The 14,707-nt window shown below is 46.3% G+C and overlaps 2 protein-coding genes across 6 annotated transcripts in view; one reads left to right on the top strand and one right to left on the bottom strand.

Moving 5' to 3' along the window:
• Positions 1-7,321, bottom strand: part of Plcd3 (phospholipase C delta 3) — a 46,438-nt gene extending 39,117 nt beyond the window's left edge. Inside the window, exon 1 of the mRNA XM_074045602.1 lies at positions 7,240-7,321. The gene's annotated coding sequence lies outside the window, so the exon portion shown is untranslated. The remainder of the gene's footprint in view (positions 1-7,239) is intronic.
• Hexim2 (HEXIM P-TEFb complex subunit 2) lies at positions 6,747-12,826 on the top strand. Of its 5 annotated transcripts, none has more exons than XM_074045608.1 (3): positions 6,747-7,020; positions 8,468-8,574; positions 11,501-12,826. In XM_074045608.1, exons 2-3 carry the CDS (start codon positions 8,512-8,514, stop codon positions 12,293-12,295), a joined length of 858 nt encoding a protein of 285 aa, XP_073901709.1. In that variant the 5' UTR covers positions 6,747-7,020; positions 8,468-8,511; the 3' UTR covers positions 12,296-12,826. The 5 variants fall into 5 exon arrangements, with proteins under 5 accessions (XP_073901709.1, XP_073901708.1, XP_020027350.2 ...); XM_074045607.1 differs by having other exon boundaries at positions 6,748-7,020; positions 8,471-8,574; XM_020171761.2 differs by lacking the exon at positions 6,747-7,020 and adding an exon at positions 7,663-7,763 and having other exon boundaries at positions 8,471-8,574; positions 11,501-12,825.
• Positions 12,827-14,707: the final 1,881 nt, after the last annotated feature.

A 14,707-nucleotide genomic window follows, 5' to 3' on the forward strand; every position in this document is an offset into this window, starting at 1 on the left:
AAATGACATAGCTGCTACATGGACAGAGCTTTATTCTGCTTTGAGTAAAGCTTTTCTTGGGCTAGCCTATAACATAAAGCAGCCCTCAAAAGACAGGATTTTTTTTTTTTTTTTGTGGGACTAGGGTTTGAACTCAGGTATTCACACTTACAAAGTAGGTGTTCTACTGCTTGAGCCACACCTCCAGTCCATTTTGTTTTAGTTATTGTGGAGATGGGTCTGGAGAACTATTTCCCTGAGCTGGTTTTGGACTGAGATCCTCTGGATTTCAGCCTCCCAAGTAACTAGGATTATAGGTGTGAGCCACCAGCACCTGGCTTTTTTTTATTTAAAAATTTTTTTTAGGCGGCACTGGGGTTTGAACTCAGGGTCTCATGCTTGCTAGGCTGGCGTACTTGAGCCACTCCACCAGTCCTTTTTTTTTTTTTTTAAGATTTCAAAGTTTTAGGAAACATTGTCAAGGGGTGTTTCACATTAGTTTAGTTCTGAAAAACAGACTAGATATCTTTAAAGACGTAAGAACAAAGACTAGGTGAAACTCAAGAGTCAGAAAGCCAGAGTCTAGTTATACCTTCAATATAAACTAACAATACAGTAACCCTGGGCACATCTCTAAAATTCTGAGCCCCATTCTTTTCATCAACAAAACAGAGCTAATACTTGCCATACGTACTTCACATAATTGCTGTATGGATTAAATGGGAGCATAAAAATGTGCTATACAAAAGTAAGGTACTGGCATGATTGTTATTAATTCTGCTTAAGACCAGAGCCGTTGTACCTTTTACCCACATTTTAATTTTCATTTCATTCAGAATAAAATGAAGCTGGGCGCAGCTGTTACAAAGTAAGTATTCCAGAAAAAAAATCTGTAGAATAGATTTTGAAACAAAAATATGGTGCAAGCAGGATGTTTGTGGCTCATGCCTGTAATCCTAGCTACTCAGGAGGCAGAGATCAGGAGCATTGTAGTTCAAAGCTAGCCTGGGCAAACAGTTCTTGAGACCCTATCTCAAAAAAACCCATCACAAAAAAAGACTGGTAGAGTGGCCCAAGGTTGTAGGCCTGAGTTCAAACCCCAATACCACCAAAAAAAAAAAAAAAAAAGAAAATGAAAATCCTTTGTTTGATGTAATATAATAAATACACTTTAAAGCTAGGAACAGTGGTGTGTCTGTAACTCCAGCACTCAATCATAGGTTCAAGGCCAGCCTGAGTTACAAAATGAGACCCTGCCTCAAAACTTAATAAATATACCTACCCTAATGATTTCAAAAGTTAAGAGAAACCAGATTGGGGATGTAGCTCAGTACTAGAGCGCTTGCCTAACATATACAAGAGGTCTGGGTTTGATCTCCAACATTGGAGGAAAAAAAGTTAAGAGAAACCAAAGGACTCCACAGAATGAAAACCAATATCCAAAATGAAATAGTTTGCTTTCAGAAAGTTAAGGACTGGCTGTATTCAGGTCAAACATCAGGCAATATCATACATGTTTCCCCAGCCTCTTATACCCCTAACAGTTGGCAACAAATATTTACAACAGTGTGGTGGAAAAGGTGGCTATATATACCTAAGTACACTTGAGTTAGTGAGGGTTTGGGGACTTTTTTTTTTTTGAGGGAAGTAACTTTTTCACATTTAAGATCACTTCGATAATTCTACTCTTTCACAAAGTGTAAATAGTTGACATTACAAATGAAAACTAATATTTTTTAAAGTTTGTATATATATATATATAAATATATATATATATAATTTTCATTATATATAGTCATTATATATATAATTTTCTATATATATATATATGTATATACACACACACACATATATACATATATATATGATACACACACACGCTAGGGCTTGAACTCAGGGTCTACACCTTGAGCCACTTCACCAGCCCTTTTTTGTGTTGGGTTTTTTCAAGATAGGGTCTAGAGAACTATTTGCCCCGGCTGGCTTTGAACCTTGATCCTCCTGATCCCTGCCTCCTGAGTAGTTAGGATTACAGGTGTGAGTCACTGGCACCAGGCTTAAAATATTTCTTTCTTTACTTACTTACTTACTTTTGAGACAGGGCCTTGCTCTATCCCATGCTGGCCTGAACTTACTATGTGTCTCAAGTTGGCCTCAAACTTGTGGTCTTCCGACCTCAGCCTTCCAAGAGCTAGGACTACAAGTACATGACAGTATGTCCAGCTATATTTATTTTATATTTTAACTCTACCACTGAGCTAAATCTACAGCCAGAAAAGTGATTTTATTGACTTATTTATTAAGACAGGGTCTATGTTGCCCAAGCTAGCCTCAAACTCCTGGGATTAAGTGATCCTCCTACCTTAGCCTACTGAATAGCTGAGACTACAGCTGTATACCACCATGCCCAGCTCAGAAAATAATTTTAAAAGAAAGGAAATGTCAAATTCAGACTCTAAATGCCAAATGAATTGCTGACTGAAAGGTAATAATAGTCATACTTTACAACTGAAACAAAAAATACATATCAATATACAATACGATCCAGGAAGCAACAATTAAATCATTGGCCAATTTTTGTCAATTGTTTTTGAATACTGGAAAGCTTACCATTTTGGTTTTTTTGGGGGGGGCAGGGGGTGGGAGTGGGGGCAGGGTCTTGCTATGGAGCCCAAGTTGATCTGCCTCAGCCTCCCAAGTGCTAGGATTACAGGCATGTACCATCATGCCCAGTTACCATTTTGGTTGTTGACAGATCAATAATTTGGTTTTAGACAGATCAATAATTTGGTTTTAGACAGATCAATAATTTAGCTGTTACAAATCTTCCCAAATTAACTTTTTCTTGGGTTTTAAAATGAGAGAGGTGGTTACTATTTTGGTGGTGGCGGTTACTGTTTTTGGGGGTGGGGAGTTGAGACAGGATCTGTATCCCAGGCTGACCTGGAATTCACTATTTAACTCAGGCTAGCCTCAAACTTGTGATCATCCCATCTCAGCAGGAATAATCCAGTAGTTCACTTATAAACCTTTGCACATCAACAAAATCCAAATGGTTGAGCTGTTACAAGAAATTGTCAGCACATCTTGAACTAGCTAGTGTGACATTTCCCTGCACCAAAAACAGTTACACTGGTTTTTTTTTTTTTTGAGAGCTTAAATTCAGAAGAGAATTATAAATTCTCATTTTAAGTCATATTCTTTTTGACATATCTATTGTCAAATAGATATGTGAATTGTTAAAAAGTCTCAGGTCTGGCAGTGAGCAAAAAGCTCATTACTGAAGGAAAACATGGGAACTTTGAGTGCTCCATACAATGAATTTGGGAAAATGATAGAAACACCTGTCTTGTAAGTTACTCAGTAGTTTGTGCTACCCTACAGAGGGCCATAAGAGGAAATTAATTTGGAGCTCTGAAGCCTACTTTAAGCATGGAATTCTATATACCTGGATAATCCAGTACAACTTTCAGACAAAAGCCAAAGATCAAATTTGGGGCTGGAAGGAATGTCTAATAGGTTAGTTCTATCTTCCTCTCTAGTTCTTACTAAAAGTATGTTCAACAGCTGGGTGCGGTGGCTCAAGTCTGTAATCCTACCTACTTTGGAGACAAAAGATCAGGAGGACGGAGGTTTGAGGGCAGCCAGGACAAAATGTTAGTGAGACCTCATCTCAACAAATGGCTGGGCATGGTGTTGTGCTCCTGTTGTTCCAGCTATGCATGGAAGCACAAATAGGATTGCCACCAGAGCATGGAGACCCTGTCTCAAAAGAACCAAAACAGAAAGGGTTGATGGAGTGGCTCCAGTGGGAGAGCACCTGTCGAGTAAGTGTGAGGCCCTAAGTTCAACACCAAAAAAAGTAAAAGTATACTTAACAAAATCCCACATTTGAACAATTAAAAAATACAGAAAGTAAGATGGTGGGAGCTAATCACAGGAGTGTAAAACATTAACTACAGAAACCAAATAGCTCAGAAACAAGCTTCTTCATGCTGAAGACGAATGTTGTGAAAAATCACACCACCTCTCTCTGTCTAAAGAGTCCCAAGGAGTCAGCCATCAAGCGGCCTCACAGCAGCAACTGCTTGGCACTGAGAGAGTGACCTCCATTCAGTCTACTTGGATAGCCAATCTTACATGCTGCCATGGACAACAAAGAACTTTGGTAAGACAGACCACCCAACTACCTTAGTAACTTTTGAAGAAGTTGTAAAATTCCCAAATAGCAGAACTAGAGGGAATAGATGTTTTCATAGTTACTGAAGAGTAGTTACTCTTAAGTCATTTATGAGAGAGGCAGCATTGAACCACTTTCAAATTAGGAATCTAAGGCACACAGGTTTGTAGAATTTGTCCTAAAGCACAAAGCAACTCATCTGTAAGGGGTAAGCTAAGGAGGAAGTTGAAATTCTGGTAGAGTATCAGATGAACAACAGACTCAACAAATTACCAGTTTGGCCTCAATGTCTCTGGATTTGGCCTCTAGCCAAGCTAACCAAGTCAGTGTCAGCACAAACAGAAACAGTTCCTAACCTCCAGTCCTCGGTTTCACTCAGCAGATAACCAGGAGACCATCAATAAACTGGTTTTATTCCCAACTTTTTAAAGTTGAAAAATGGAAAAGCCTATGGGTCAGCCTTAAGAAAGTTACGCTTTTATTTATAAATGAGTAACATAATTCTGCACCTGGTATAGTTACCTGCTTAGTAGCATCCAAAGGCTTAACTAGATTACTTCATAATGGAGGATGAATCACAAGAGTCTAGGATCCTCCTCTGATAAATTCTTGACAGAACCACGAGGGTAATTTCTAAAACCATGACTATTTGACTTCTACCAAGCTAGTAGTGTCAGCTATTCCTAACTCCTTTTTAGTATTTTTGTGTATGTATGGAGCCAGTGATTGAACCCAGGGTTTTGCCCATGCTAGGCAACCTATTCTTCCACTGAGCCACATTCTCAAGTCTTTTTTGTTTGGTAGTACTGAGGTTTGAACTCAGGGTCTCACACTTGCTAGGGATGTGCTTTTATCACTTGAGCCAAGTCCCCAATCCTGTTGGTGGTGGTGGTGAGAATGGGGTTTTTGAACTCAGGGCTTTGTCCCTGCAAAGCAGGCACTCTACCACTTGAGCCACACCTCCAACCCATTTTGCTATGATCATTTTGGAGAGAGAGGTCTCACAAATTATTTGCCTAGGCTGGCCTCAAACCCTCTATTCTCCCAATCTCAGCCTCCCAAGCAGCTAAGATTGCAGGCGTGAGCCATCAGTGTCTGCTATTTTGTTTTTTTTTTTTTGAGACAGGGTCTTGCTAGGCCTAGCCTGGCTTTGAACCTGTGATCCTCCTGCCTCAGCCTTCGGTGATGGCATTACAGGTGCAGGCCACAGGTCAGGTTATCTTCTCTAGATCAGTGTAAACATACCAAAAATCTAACTACAGGATGAATTCTGTGCACTGAAGCCTCAGTACACTTAGAAATAAGTGGTTCAAATTTTGGATTAAGAACCCTAGTCAGGGCTGGGTGTGGTGGCATACACGAGATACCATTACTTTGGAGGTTGAGGCAGAATTGAGAGGTTTTTTTTTTTTTTTTTTTCTCTCTGATCAATAGTGATCCTTTTTACAATCCAGTTGTAAAAAAAAGCTCTGATCTCTGAGAACAGAGCTTTAACTCATTGGAAGAGATGGAGATGCCACTCACACAACTTAAAGAAAAATGATTAATATGAGGGGCAGCACTTCAGATTTGAAGACACTTGCATGGGTGTTGCTATTTAGGTCAAAGGCTCAGAAATTTGAACATCTGTAATTGGTAATGAGATTCACAAGGTACTATCCCACAAGGATAAAGTGTCACAGCTCAGTCACCCTACTACCTATGCCTACCTAGGCATAATTTTAACTAACATTTTAGCCATAAAACTATCATATAGCGATATCCTTGAGGCACAAAATCTCTCTTGATTTAGATTTCAAGCAGTAGGAGCAAGCTGGTTTAATCTGCAATTCAATGACAGTACTTCATATCAAACTTCAACCTTTAAAAAGCTGGCACACCTATAATTTCAGGTTGAGTTTATTCTTTTAAAGCAGGTCTTCCCCACATCCTATACCCCACATATACAAGGTAGACCAAACTGTTTATCTACTTCGGTAGCTTTCAGATCTACAGAAGGGATTGTCCGGTAACACGCAAAATACTCCCCCATTTGTTTTCGTTTGTGAAACAAAGATTACATTGGAATTAGTTTTCTCCTATAGAAGGACAGCCATTTCTCCCAAAGTTTTTGGTAAAAGATACGGCTCGGATTTCAAAATGCAAACAGATGTTTCTGAAGTATCCTAAGTGGGCCACTCTAACTTCTATTTTCCTGGGTTGGGGCGTCTCTGAATTTTGTGTTCCAACCCTGCAGAGGGCAGAACCCCATCCCTTCAGTGTAATTTCCAAAAGAAGTGGGAAAGCACACTTTAGGAGTTTCCAAAAGTGGCCGGCGACGTACGGAGGTCAAGTCGTTCCGGGAATCAGGACTGGATGGGAGAAATCTTGAGGGCAAGAGCGCTCAGATAGCTCCAAGCACTGAGCTCGAGGTTTCCACGTGCCCCGATCTACTTGTCCCAAAGGAATCGGTGGTTGCTACGGTAGTTAGAGAAGGCTGCTTCTTTTCGCAGCCCGAGTGGTGGAATGGCCTTGCTGTTGGGGGGCGGGGGAAAGGGAAAGTGGGTGCACCAGGCTCTCTGCCCATCGAGCCTTCAGCAGACTCTACCATGCTTGGGGGGGGCGAAGCATGAGGCAAGAGCTGCGACCTCCGCCCTTCCCCATGGCGCCAGTGTCGGGAACCTGGCGTCGCCCCAACCTCGTCCGTCCGTTAGACTGGGGGGTCCCACTACGCTGGGCCTGGCCGCCATACCCAGGACGAACGGGGGTGGGGAAAGAAGGCCTTGGCAGAGTTCGCCCTCGGGATCCGCGCCCCGTGGAAATACAGCAGAGGAGAGCCGTCTCAGTGGTCTCTCCCCTGCTGGGGTCTCGGGAAACACATGGTAATTACCCAAGAACCCCGCCCTCCGTGAGAGGCGAGGCTGCGGGGCTGCCGGGAGGGTTTGAGGACCGGGCTTGGCCAGGGAGACTCCACCTTCACCCTCCCCGGCCCCCCCCCCCCCGGCCACACTCCCCGCCGTCTCTCGGCGCCGCCACTTCAGGCAGCCCACTCGGCCCGGCCTCTCCCCGCTCCCGGACCACCCCCCATGGGGTGCTCTCACTGCGCAGCGAGTCCCTCCGCTGCCTCCTCCCAGCCCAAAATGGCGGCGGCGGCCACCGATCTTCTCGTCGCCTTCCTCAGGGGCTCGGGATCCCTCCGCGCATATGCCCCGCCCCTATCAGCCGGATCTAATTTTCCCCTGTAAAGATTAACGCCGTCAATGAACTCTTTAATTGAGCTTGGAAAGCTTCCGCACAGCTAATCGTTAGCATTGAAAATATTGGCAGATAATTGGACCAATCAAAGAAGCGATGAGCGCGGAACGCCCGCGCAAGGGCAGATGGGCTTTAGAGTTCCAGGGTGTGGTTGTTGATTTGCAGGACCTTGAACCGCCTTCCCAGTCTGGAAAAACTACAATCCCCAGCAGGCATTGCGCTGCCAGGCTGTACCCCACCCCCACCCCCACCCCCAACCTTAGTGTCGGAGCGGCTTGGCCAAAGCTGCTGCAACTGCAGCAAGGGGTTAGGACTAAGGCGTTGGGAATTGTACAGTCGGTCGCACAGAAAGACACACAGAGACACAGAGGTAGTGGTGTGCATACCCCTTGACAGCAAATAGGTCAGTTTCACCTTTGCAAAACCTCCCTTCCATGACTATTTCCTCTTTTCCAGGGAATCTGTTTTATCCCAGTTGGGTTTTCCTCCCAGCTGCATGTAGTGCGAACACTTCTCTTTTTTCTCTGTTTCCCTTCCTGAGAGAAAAGAAGGAGACAGGCTGGCCCTGTAGACTAAATGGCCTTAGCCCTGGGTCTTCCCAGGTCCCAGCCATGCTTCCAGAGGTTTTGCCTTCTGGAACCCAGCCTGGGGAGGAGGTTGGGGGCGGGGCTGCAGTCAAGACTGGGATGTCCCTGAGCTTGCTCCATGTTGTCTTGTGAGAGCCACAGACTCACCCCCATTCCCAGTTTCCCCAGGCGGTCCCCTTTTTCCCTTTGATTATGGGCAAACAAAGCCTACCCTGCCAGGCCGGGCTTCAGTGACTTCTAAGAGGAGAGTATAGGTCATAAACCCTGGTGTGGGATTTGAGGAACAGGGTTAGTAACATGGCCTTCGATCCCATTTGGTCCCTTCCTAGCCAGAGGAGTGAAAATCAGGGTATACAGGCAGCCTTCAGGGCCTTCATTTGAAAATAGAGTGTGCAGGTCTGGGGCTACAAAATGGCTGCCATTGCCGGGGCAAATAATTCCTAGGCAGCCAGATTTTTCCTGAGACTTCTCCTTCTGTTGTTCAAAGCAGGTGTCACTAGTTAAAGGCATCTGTGGAAAGATTGGGAGAAGATGGCCACTCTGAACAAGACCAACTATAATAAAGAGTCACTAGCAGCCCTGGAGGAGGCCAAGGTAAGTGCTGGCCCTCCCAGCCACCTGAACATGGGACCTGCCAGCTGGGATCCTAGCTTCTTGTCTCAGGTGTATTTGGAAAGCCAGTATTTTAAATGAGTCTGTATTATGCTCTAGACAGTAGGCCAGATGCTAAATCGGGGTTATCTCATGAATTCCTAATAGCCCTGCAGAGTAGGAAGCTAAGGTTCTGAGAGCTGAATTTTTCCCAGAATCATGCTATCTACAAGCAACAGATCCAGGGTTAATTAAATCAGGGCCTTCTGACAGTAGAACCTTATTTTGAACTCAAGGACAAATAACTTGAATATCTGCATTTTGTCCAGACTGAGAACCAAGTCTGAAGCAAGAAAAAAAGAGTTTTTGGTTCAAAATTTAGGATGGAGGTGTTGGGGGCAGGGTGTAGGAAATACCCCAAGAGAGAGACAGATAGCAGGTTCTCAGAGAATGCCAACTTCTGGACTGGCAACAGAAGCCCAACCCCTCCCAGCTCATGCCATCTCATACCCATGGTCTCCTCATCCACGATTTCCTATGGATCAGTGAGCTGGGGGTTAGAGAATTTTTTTTTCTTGCTATACTAGGAATTGAGCTGCAAGCTTTGCACATGTTAAGCAAGTGCTTTACCACTGAGTTACACCCCCAGCTCCTGTTTTTTTGAAACAGGGTCTTACCATGTAGCTCAGGCTGGCCTTGAACTGATCCTGTTTCCTCTACCTCCCAAGTGCTGGGATTATAGGTATATACCACCATGCCTGGCTCAGAAAAGCTGTTGACTCACCCTATCTAGCCACTTCCAGTTTTTCTTGGATTTATTTAATTTGGGGATCATGGCATGTCAGGGCTAGAAGGCTCAGGGAAGGCAAATAACTCACCCAGGTCATACAGCTTATTTTCAATAGTGATAATGATGGCAGAGGGACAAGTCTTCAGGAGAGAGTCAGCATGTAGAGCTGGGGAGGGGTCACTAAGGGACATGCTGAGGGCTGGGAGTAGGTGAATGATTGGGCATACATAAACAAGCCATGCTGCCTTCCAGTGGCCATGTTTCTCCTATGTGGGGAAGCAGCTGTCTTAGTTAGCCCAAGCCACTGGTGGAGACAAGGCCTGTTGTTCATGATTGGTGATCTTCCTGCAGGTGAAGTAACACAATCCACAACACACACACACACACAGGTTCATACTTTTCACACTTCCACATAACTCCTTTTCCCTGAAGTTTTCCTCAGGGTCTCCAGCTCTTACAGGACTGCAAACACCAAGTTTCTCAAAATACCCTATGTTTGTATGGATCCATGCTCAAATGCCATGTTGCATTTTATAAAACAACATGCTGATGGTAGTGGTTATTATTAGAGATATCCCAAACCACAAACTTAGAGCAATTCATTCCCCATCCCCCATACTCAGTACTCCCTTCCTCACCACAGCAGAGATAAACAGATGCCCTGAGCACACTCTTCTTGACAGACCCTTTCTACCTCTTGTAAGTTCCGGAACTTTCATTGCAGAGTAGAGTTGATCCTTCCTCTTTCTGGTTACAACTTCTTTCTGCCACTTACATAGAAAAGTGATACAGCTTTTGTCAGGGATAAACACACTCTGTCTTTTGTGCCCTAGAAAGATAAAAAAGTCTCTTTTTCCCATATCTTTTGGATTCTCCTATCTTAATAAGGTTTAGGTCATTTAACAAATATTTATTGAGCACTTCCCCTGTGCATGCATAGTGGTAGTGATTGAACAGATTAGACACATGCTCAGAGAAAGGCAGATGGTAAATGGTACTGTGCTGTGTGGGATGTTACCTGTGTTACATGTTAGAGTCACTGGGAAGGGGAAGTGGGAAGGCTGCTTTAGATGTGGTGGTCAGGGACAGCCTGACATTGGAACTGAGCACTAAAGGATAAGGAAGAGCCAGGCGCTAGCGGCACATGCCTGTAATCCTAGATACTCAGAAGGTAGAGCTCAGGAGGATTGCAGTACAAAGCCACCCTGGGAAAATAGTTCAAAAGACGATATCTTGAAAATATCCAGCACAAAAAAAGGTCTAGCAGAGTGGCTCAAGTGGTAGAATGCCTAGTGAGCGTGAAGTCCTGATTTCAAACCCCAGTACCAGCCAGGAGCCAGTGGCTCACACCTGTAATCCTAGCTACTCAGGAGGCAGAGATCAGGAGGACCGAGGTTCAAAGCCAGCTTGGACAAACAGTTCGTGAGGCCCTATGTCAAAAAAACCCATCACATAAAAAGGGCTGGTAGGGTGGCTCAAGGTGTAGACCCCCAAGACCCCAGTACCACAAAAAAAAAAAAAAAAAAAAGGATAAGGAAGAGCAGCCATGTAAACAGTTAGAAGTAGGATTAGCTGCATAATTTGTGGGGCCCTTGTTCAGAAGTTACTGAGTTTGGGCTGGAGGTATGGCTCAAGTGTAGAAAGTCTACATAGCAAGCATGAGGCTCTGAATTCAAATCCCATTACCTCCAAAACTAAAAATGTTATTGAGCTCAGAGCAAGGCATGATGGTGAGTTCCTGTGATCATAGTTACTTGGGAGGTAGAGGCAGGAGGATCATGACTTCGAGGTCAGCCTGGCCTCAAGCCACCATCGCAAAATAAATAAGTAAATAAATAAATAATAAAATAGTTCAAGGCAGGGATAGCAGAGCATTGAGCCAAAAGTGGGGCCTTTCTGAATGAGGGCTTCTGTGCAAGTGCACAGGTTGCTCATCCATGAAACCCTGCTCTGTCTGAGAGATGCTTTTCAGGAAGAGGGAAAAGCAAATGCCATTTGGGCTTGTGATCAAGCAAATGCATCAGAAGCTATCGTCCATCCTGCTTTTCCTTCATTGGCTTCAGGCTGGGTGGACAGGGGAGGATTCCACCCCCCTAGAGATAGGCTATCTCTGATCCATCTTCTCTCTCCTCTCTCTAGAACTCTGGTACTCTGGGGAGCCCCCAAACACCCCCTGAGCCTCATGACTGTGGCAGTTCCTTGCCTCTGATACCTCAAAAGGAGAGCCACTCAGACAGTGAAGATCTTGCCCCAGCTGGCAGTGACCAGGGCTGCAACAGAGTGGGTGCCCGGGTCCAGAGTGCAGAGGGCTGCTCAGGTGAGGCTGTGCTAGGCCGGAAGAAACACCGTAGGCGGCCATCAAAGCGTAAGCGGCACTGGCGTCCCTATTTGGAGCTGAGCTGGGCAGAGAAGCAGCTGCGGGATGAGAGGCAGAGCCAGAGGGCCTCCCGGGTTCGAGAGGAGATGTTTGCCAAAGGCCAGCCTGTGGCACCTTACAACACCACCCAGTTCCTAATGAATGACCGAGACCCTGAGGAGCCCAACCTCAATATACCTCATGGCATGTCCTACCCAGACTCCAGTGGGGAGAGTGAGGGAGGGGACAGTGACCGGCAGGGCCAAGACCATGGGGAGTTCCAACAGAGGGACTTCTCTGAGGCCTATGAGCGCTACCACACTGAGAGTCTGCAGGGCCGCAGCAAGCAAGAGCTGGTTCGAGACTACTTGGATCTGGAGAGGCGTCTTTCACAGGCGGAGGAGGAGACTCGGAGGCTGCAGCAGCTTCAGGGGCCTACACGCCAGCAGCCCTGTCACCAGGTGGAAGAGCTGATTGCCGAGGTAGAGAGGCTTCGAACTGAGAACCAGCGGCTTCGGCAGGAGAACGAGATGTGGAACCGAGAAGGCAGCCGCTGTGTTGGGGAGCCTGGCACCTAGGGGGGCTCCCAGTTGGGAGGACCCAAGGACTAGGCCTCATTTCATATCCATTCAGGCCATCTGGGTTCTCAAGGAGGCAGGTGGCAGATGAAAATCACTCTCAGTTCCCTGAGAACAGCTGAGACAGGTCACTTCCACAATTGGCTCTTTGACGTCATTTTACTTTTTTTTTTTTTTTTTTTTGTTATTCATCTTTTTGCAAAGAAATTAAATGGTTTTGGTGAAACCCAGTGGGAGTGGCTAGGATTGATTTCATGGGCCCTTCTGTGAATCAGGACCCTTTCATTCCAGAAAGATCCCAGTGCTGCCTTACTGTAAGCACGTGAGGACAACAAACCTATAGTGGGGTGCTCTCAGGGTGTCCAGAATGCCTGGGTTTTTCCTCTGCGTGTTCTGCAGCAATTACCCTGAGGGCTTTACAGGTGTGGGGGTAGCTCAGCCAGGCACCCTCAGGTTCAGTGAGAACTTAATGTTCAAGATGCCAGATGGCAGCCAGTTATGTTAGCACTCACTTATTAATCCCAGCACCAGTACTGGGGAGGCTGAGGAGGAAGATCTTTTTTTTTTTTTTTCTTTTTTCTCTTTTGGTGGCACTGGGGCTTGAACTCAGGGCCTCACACTTGCTAGGCAAGCACTCTACCACTTGAGCCACTCTGCCAGCCCAAGGAGGAAGATCTTGAGTGTACAGCCAGGCTGGGCTATGTATCAAGTTCCAAGTTAGCCGAGGTTAAATAGACCCTTTTTTCTCAAAAAAATAAAAATGTGACAAGCCACTGTTGAGGAGGTAGCAGCCTCCCCTAGAGTTGGAGAGTACCTAGGCATTTAAGAAGGCCCAAGCCTGGGTTTCCTTCAGCACTCCCAGCCTCCCATTGTTCTCCCCACAGTTTTGAGGGCTGGGCAGTCTTGTGCTTGACAGCCCCTTACCTCCAGGAAGGACACAGAAGTAAGAAAGGAAGGATTCCTCCCATGGCAAATAAAGCCAAGAGGCAGAAGGGGCAGCACATGGTCCTTAACAGAGCTGCCCCATGAGACTTTCCTAGTGTGTCCTGCTTGGTCTAATCATGGATGTGGTCAGTGCTCTGAGGTGTGAGCCCTCGCCTAGCTGTGCACAAGATTGCTGCAAATTCTCTTCAGTGAGTCCATCAGAGCATTGGACTCTGAAATGAGCTCACATCGCCTTGCACTCAGACCTGCCCCTTGTGTCCTTGCTGTAAGATGCCTGGTGTTAGGATGACAACCAGGATAACTTCAGTGGAGGCAGGAAGTTAGCTCACCAGTGAGCCCTTGTTGTCTCTGCCACGGGGCACAGGGAGGAGCAGAGACCTGGCCAGCCTGGCCTGGCTTCCCTTCCAGGCACTCACTGGGACACCACATTGGGCAAGAGAAGGGCTCAGGCCTGGGAGCTGCTGGGGATGGAAATGTTGACGAAGCCCGTGTATTGCCAGGACAACTTTTATTTCTGCACTGCCACACCCAGGCCTGGCCAGCACCTTCTACAACAAAGCAAGCTGAGAACAGATTCTAGAAAGGGTATGTTGCAGTGGAAAGCAAAGTTCCATGCTGGAGGGTCTGTCCCTGGAGTCCTGGCCAAGGGCTTTCACCTCCTTACCTTTGATCTCTAGACAACTGTCAGGAAGGGGAGCAGAAATGATTGTTCCCATTCTGCAGATGGGAAACACAAGAGAGGAAGTAGCTTACCAGATTCCAGAAAACTGACCAGAGCTGCCTTCCTCTGTGGGGTGCTAGCCTGGGACCTACAGCCTGCAATCTCTCAGCTGCTGCATTACTCCGATGGAGCCTGTAGCTGAGGGAGTTGGAGAGCCAGGACCCAGGTTATTTACCCTTCTAGGGGCCAGGCTATGTGTGTGTAACTAACTAGGAGGGGAGAGAAGATTCCAGAGGGCTGCTGGAGGAGGGGAATGGGCCCAGCTGGAGAGGGTGGGGGAGGTGTTGGGGGAGGTGGGCCAGCTGGTGGGTGGGTCTGTGAGAGGGCATGAACTGCATGCTGGGGTGCGTGTGGAGTTTGACCCTTCTTGGAAAAGATGCTGAGGAGTCTAGAGAGTTAAAGCTGCCAACTCCCCCCACTTTCCCCCACATACACATACAAACACATAAAATGGCTGAAGGGCTCTTAACCAGAGCAACACAAAGGTGAATTAATTTTCCCAAGCTTGGAGGGGAGACAGGGTGGGGCAAGAAGAAAACAGAAGAGGGTGTAAACTGGGGGAGCGTCAGGCAGGAATGAAGGAGAAGTTTCAGTGAAAGGGGTCCAGCCAGCCTGGGTCCCCAGCTGGTCCCCGCACAACCTTTGGGTGACAACCCCAGAGTGAGGAGTTTGGGAGGAGATCATTTTGGGAGCTCAGTACTGGGGAGAGGCGGGGGCAGGCCTAAGTCCCTTTCATGTTCTTCCTT

Source organism: Castor canadensis, chromosome 11 (assembly GCF_047511655.1).
Source record: "Castor canadensis chromosome 11, mCasCan1.hap1v2, whole genome shotgun sequence".
NCBI classification, from domain to species: Eukaryota; Metazoa; Chordata; class Mammalia; order Rodentia; family Castoridae; genus Castor; species Castor canadensis.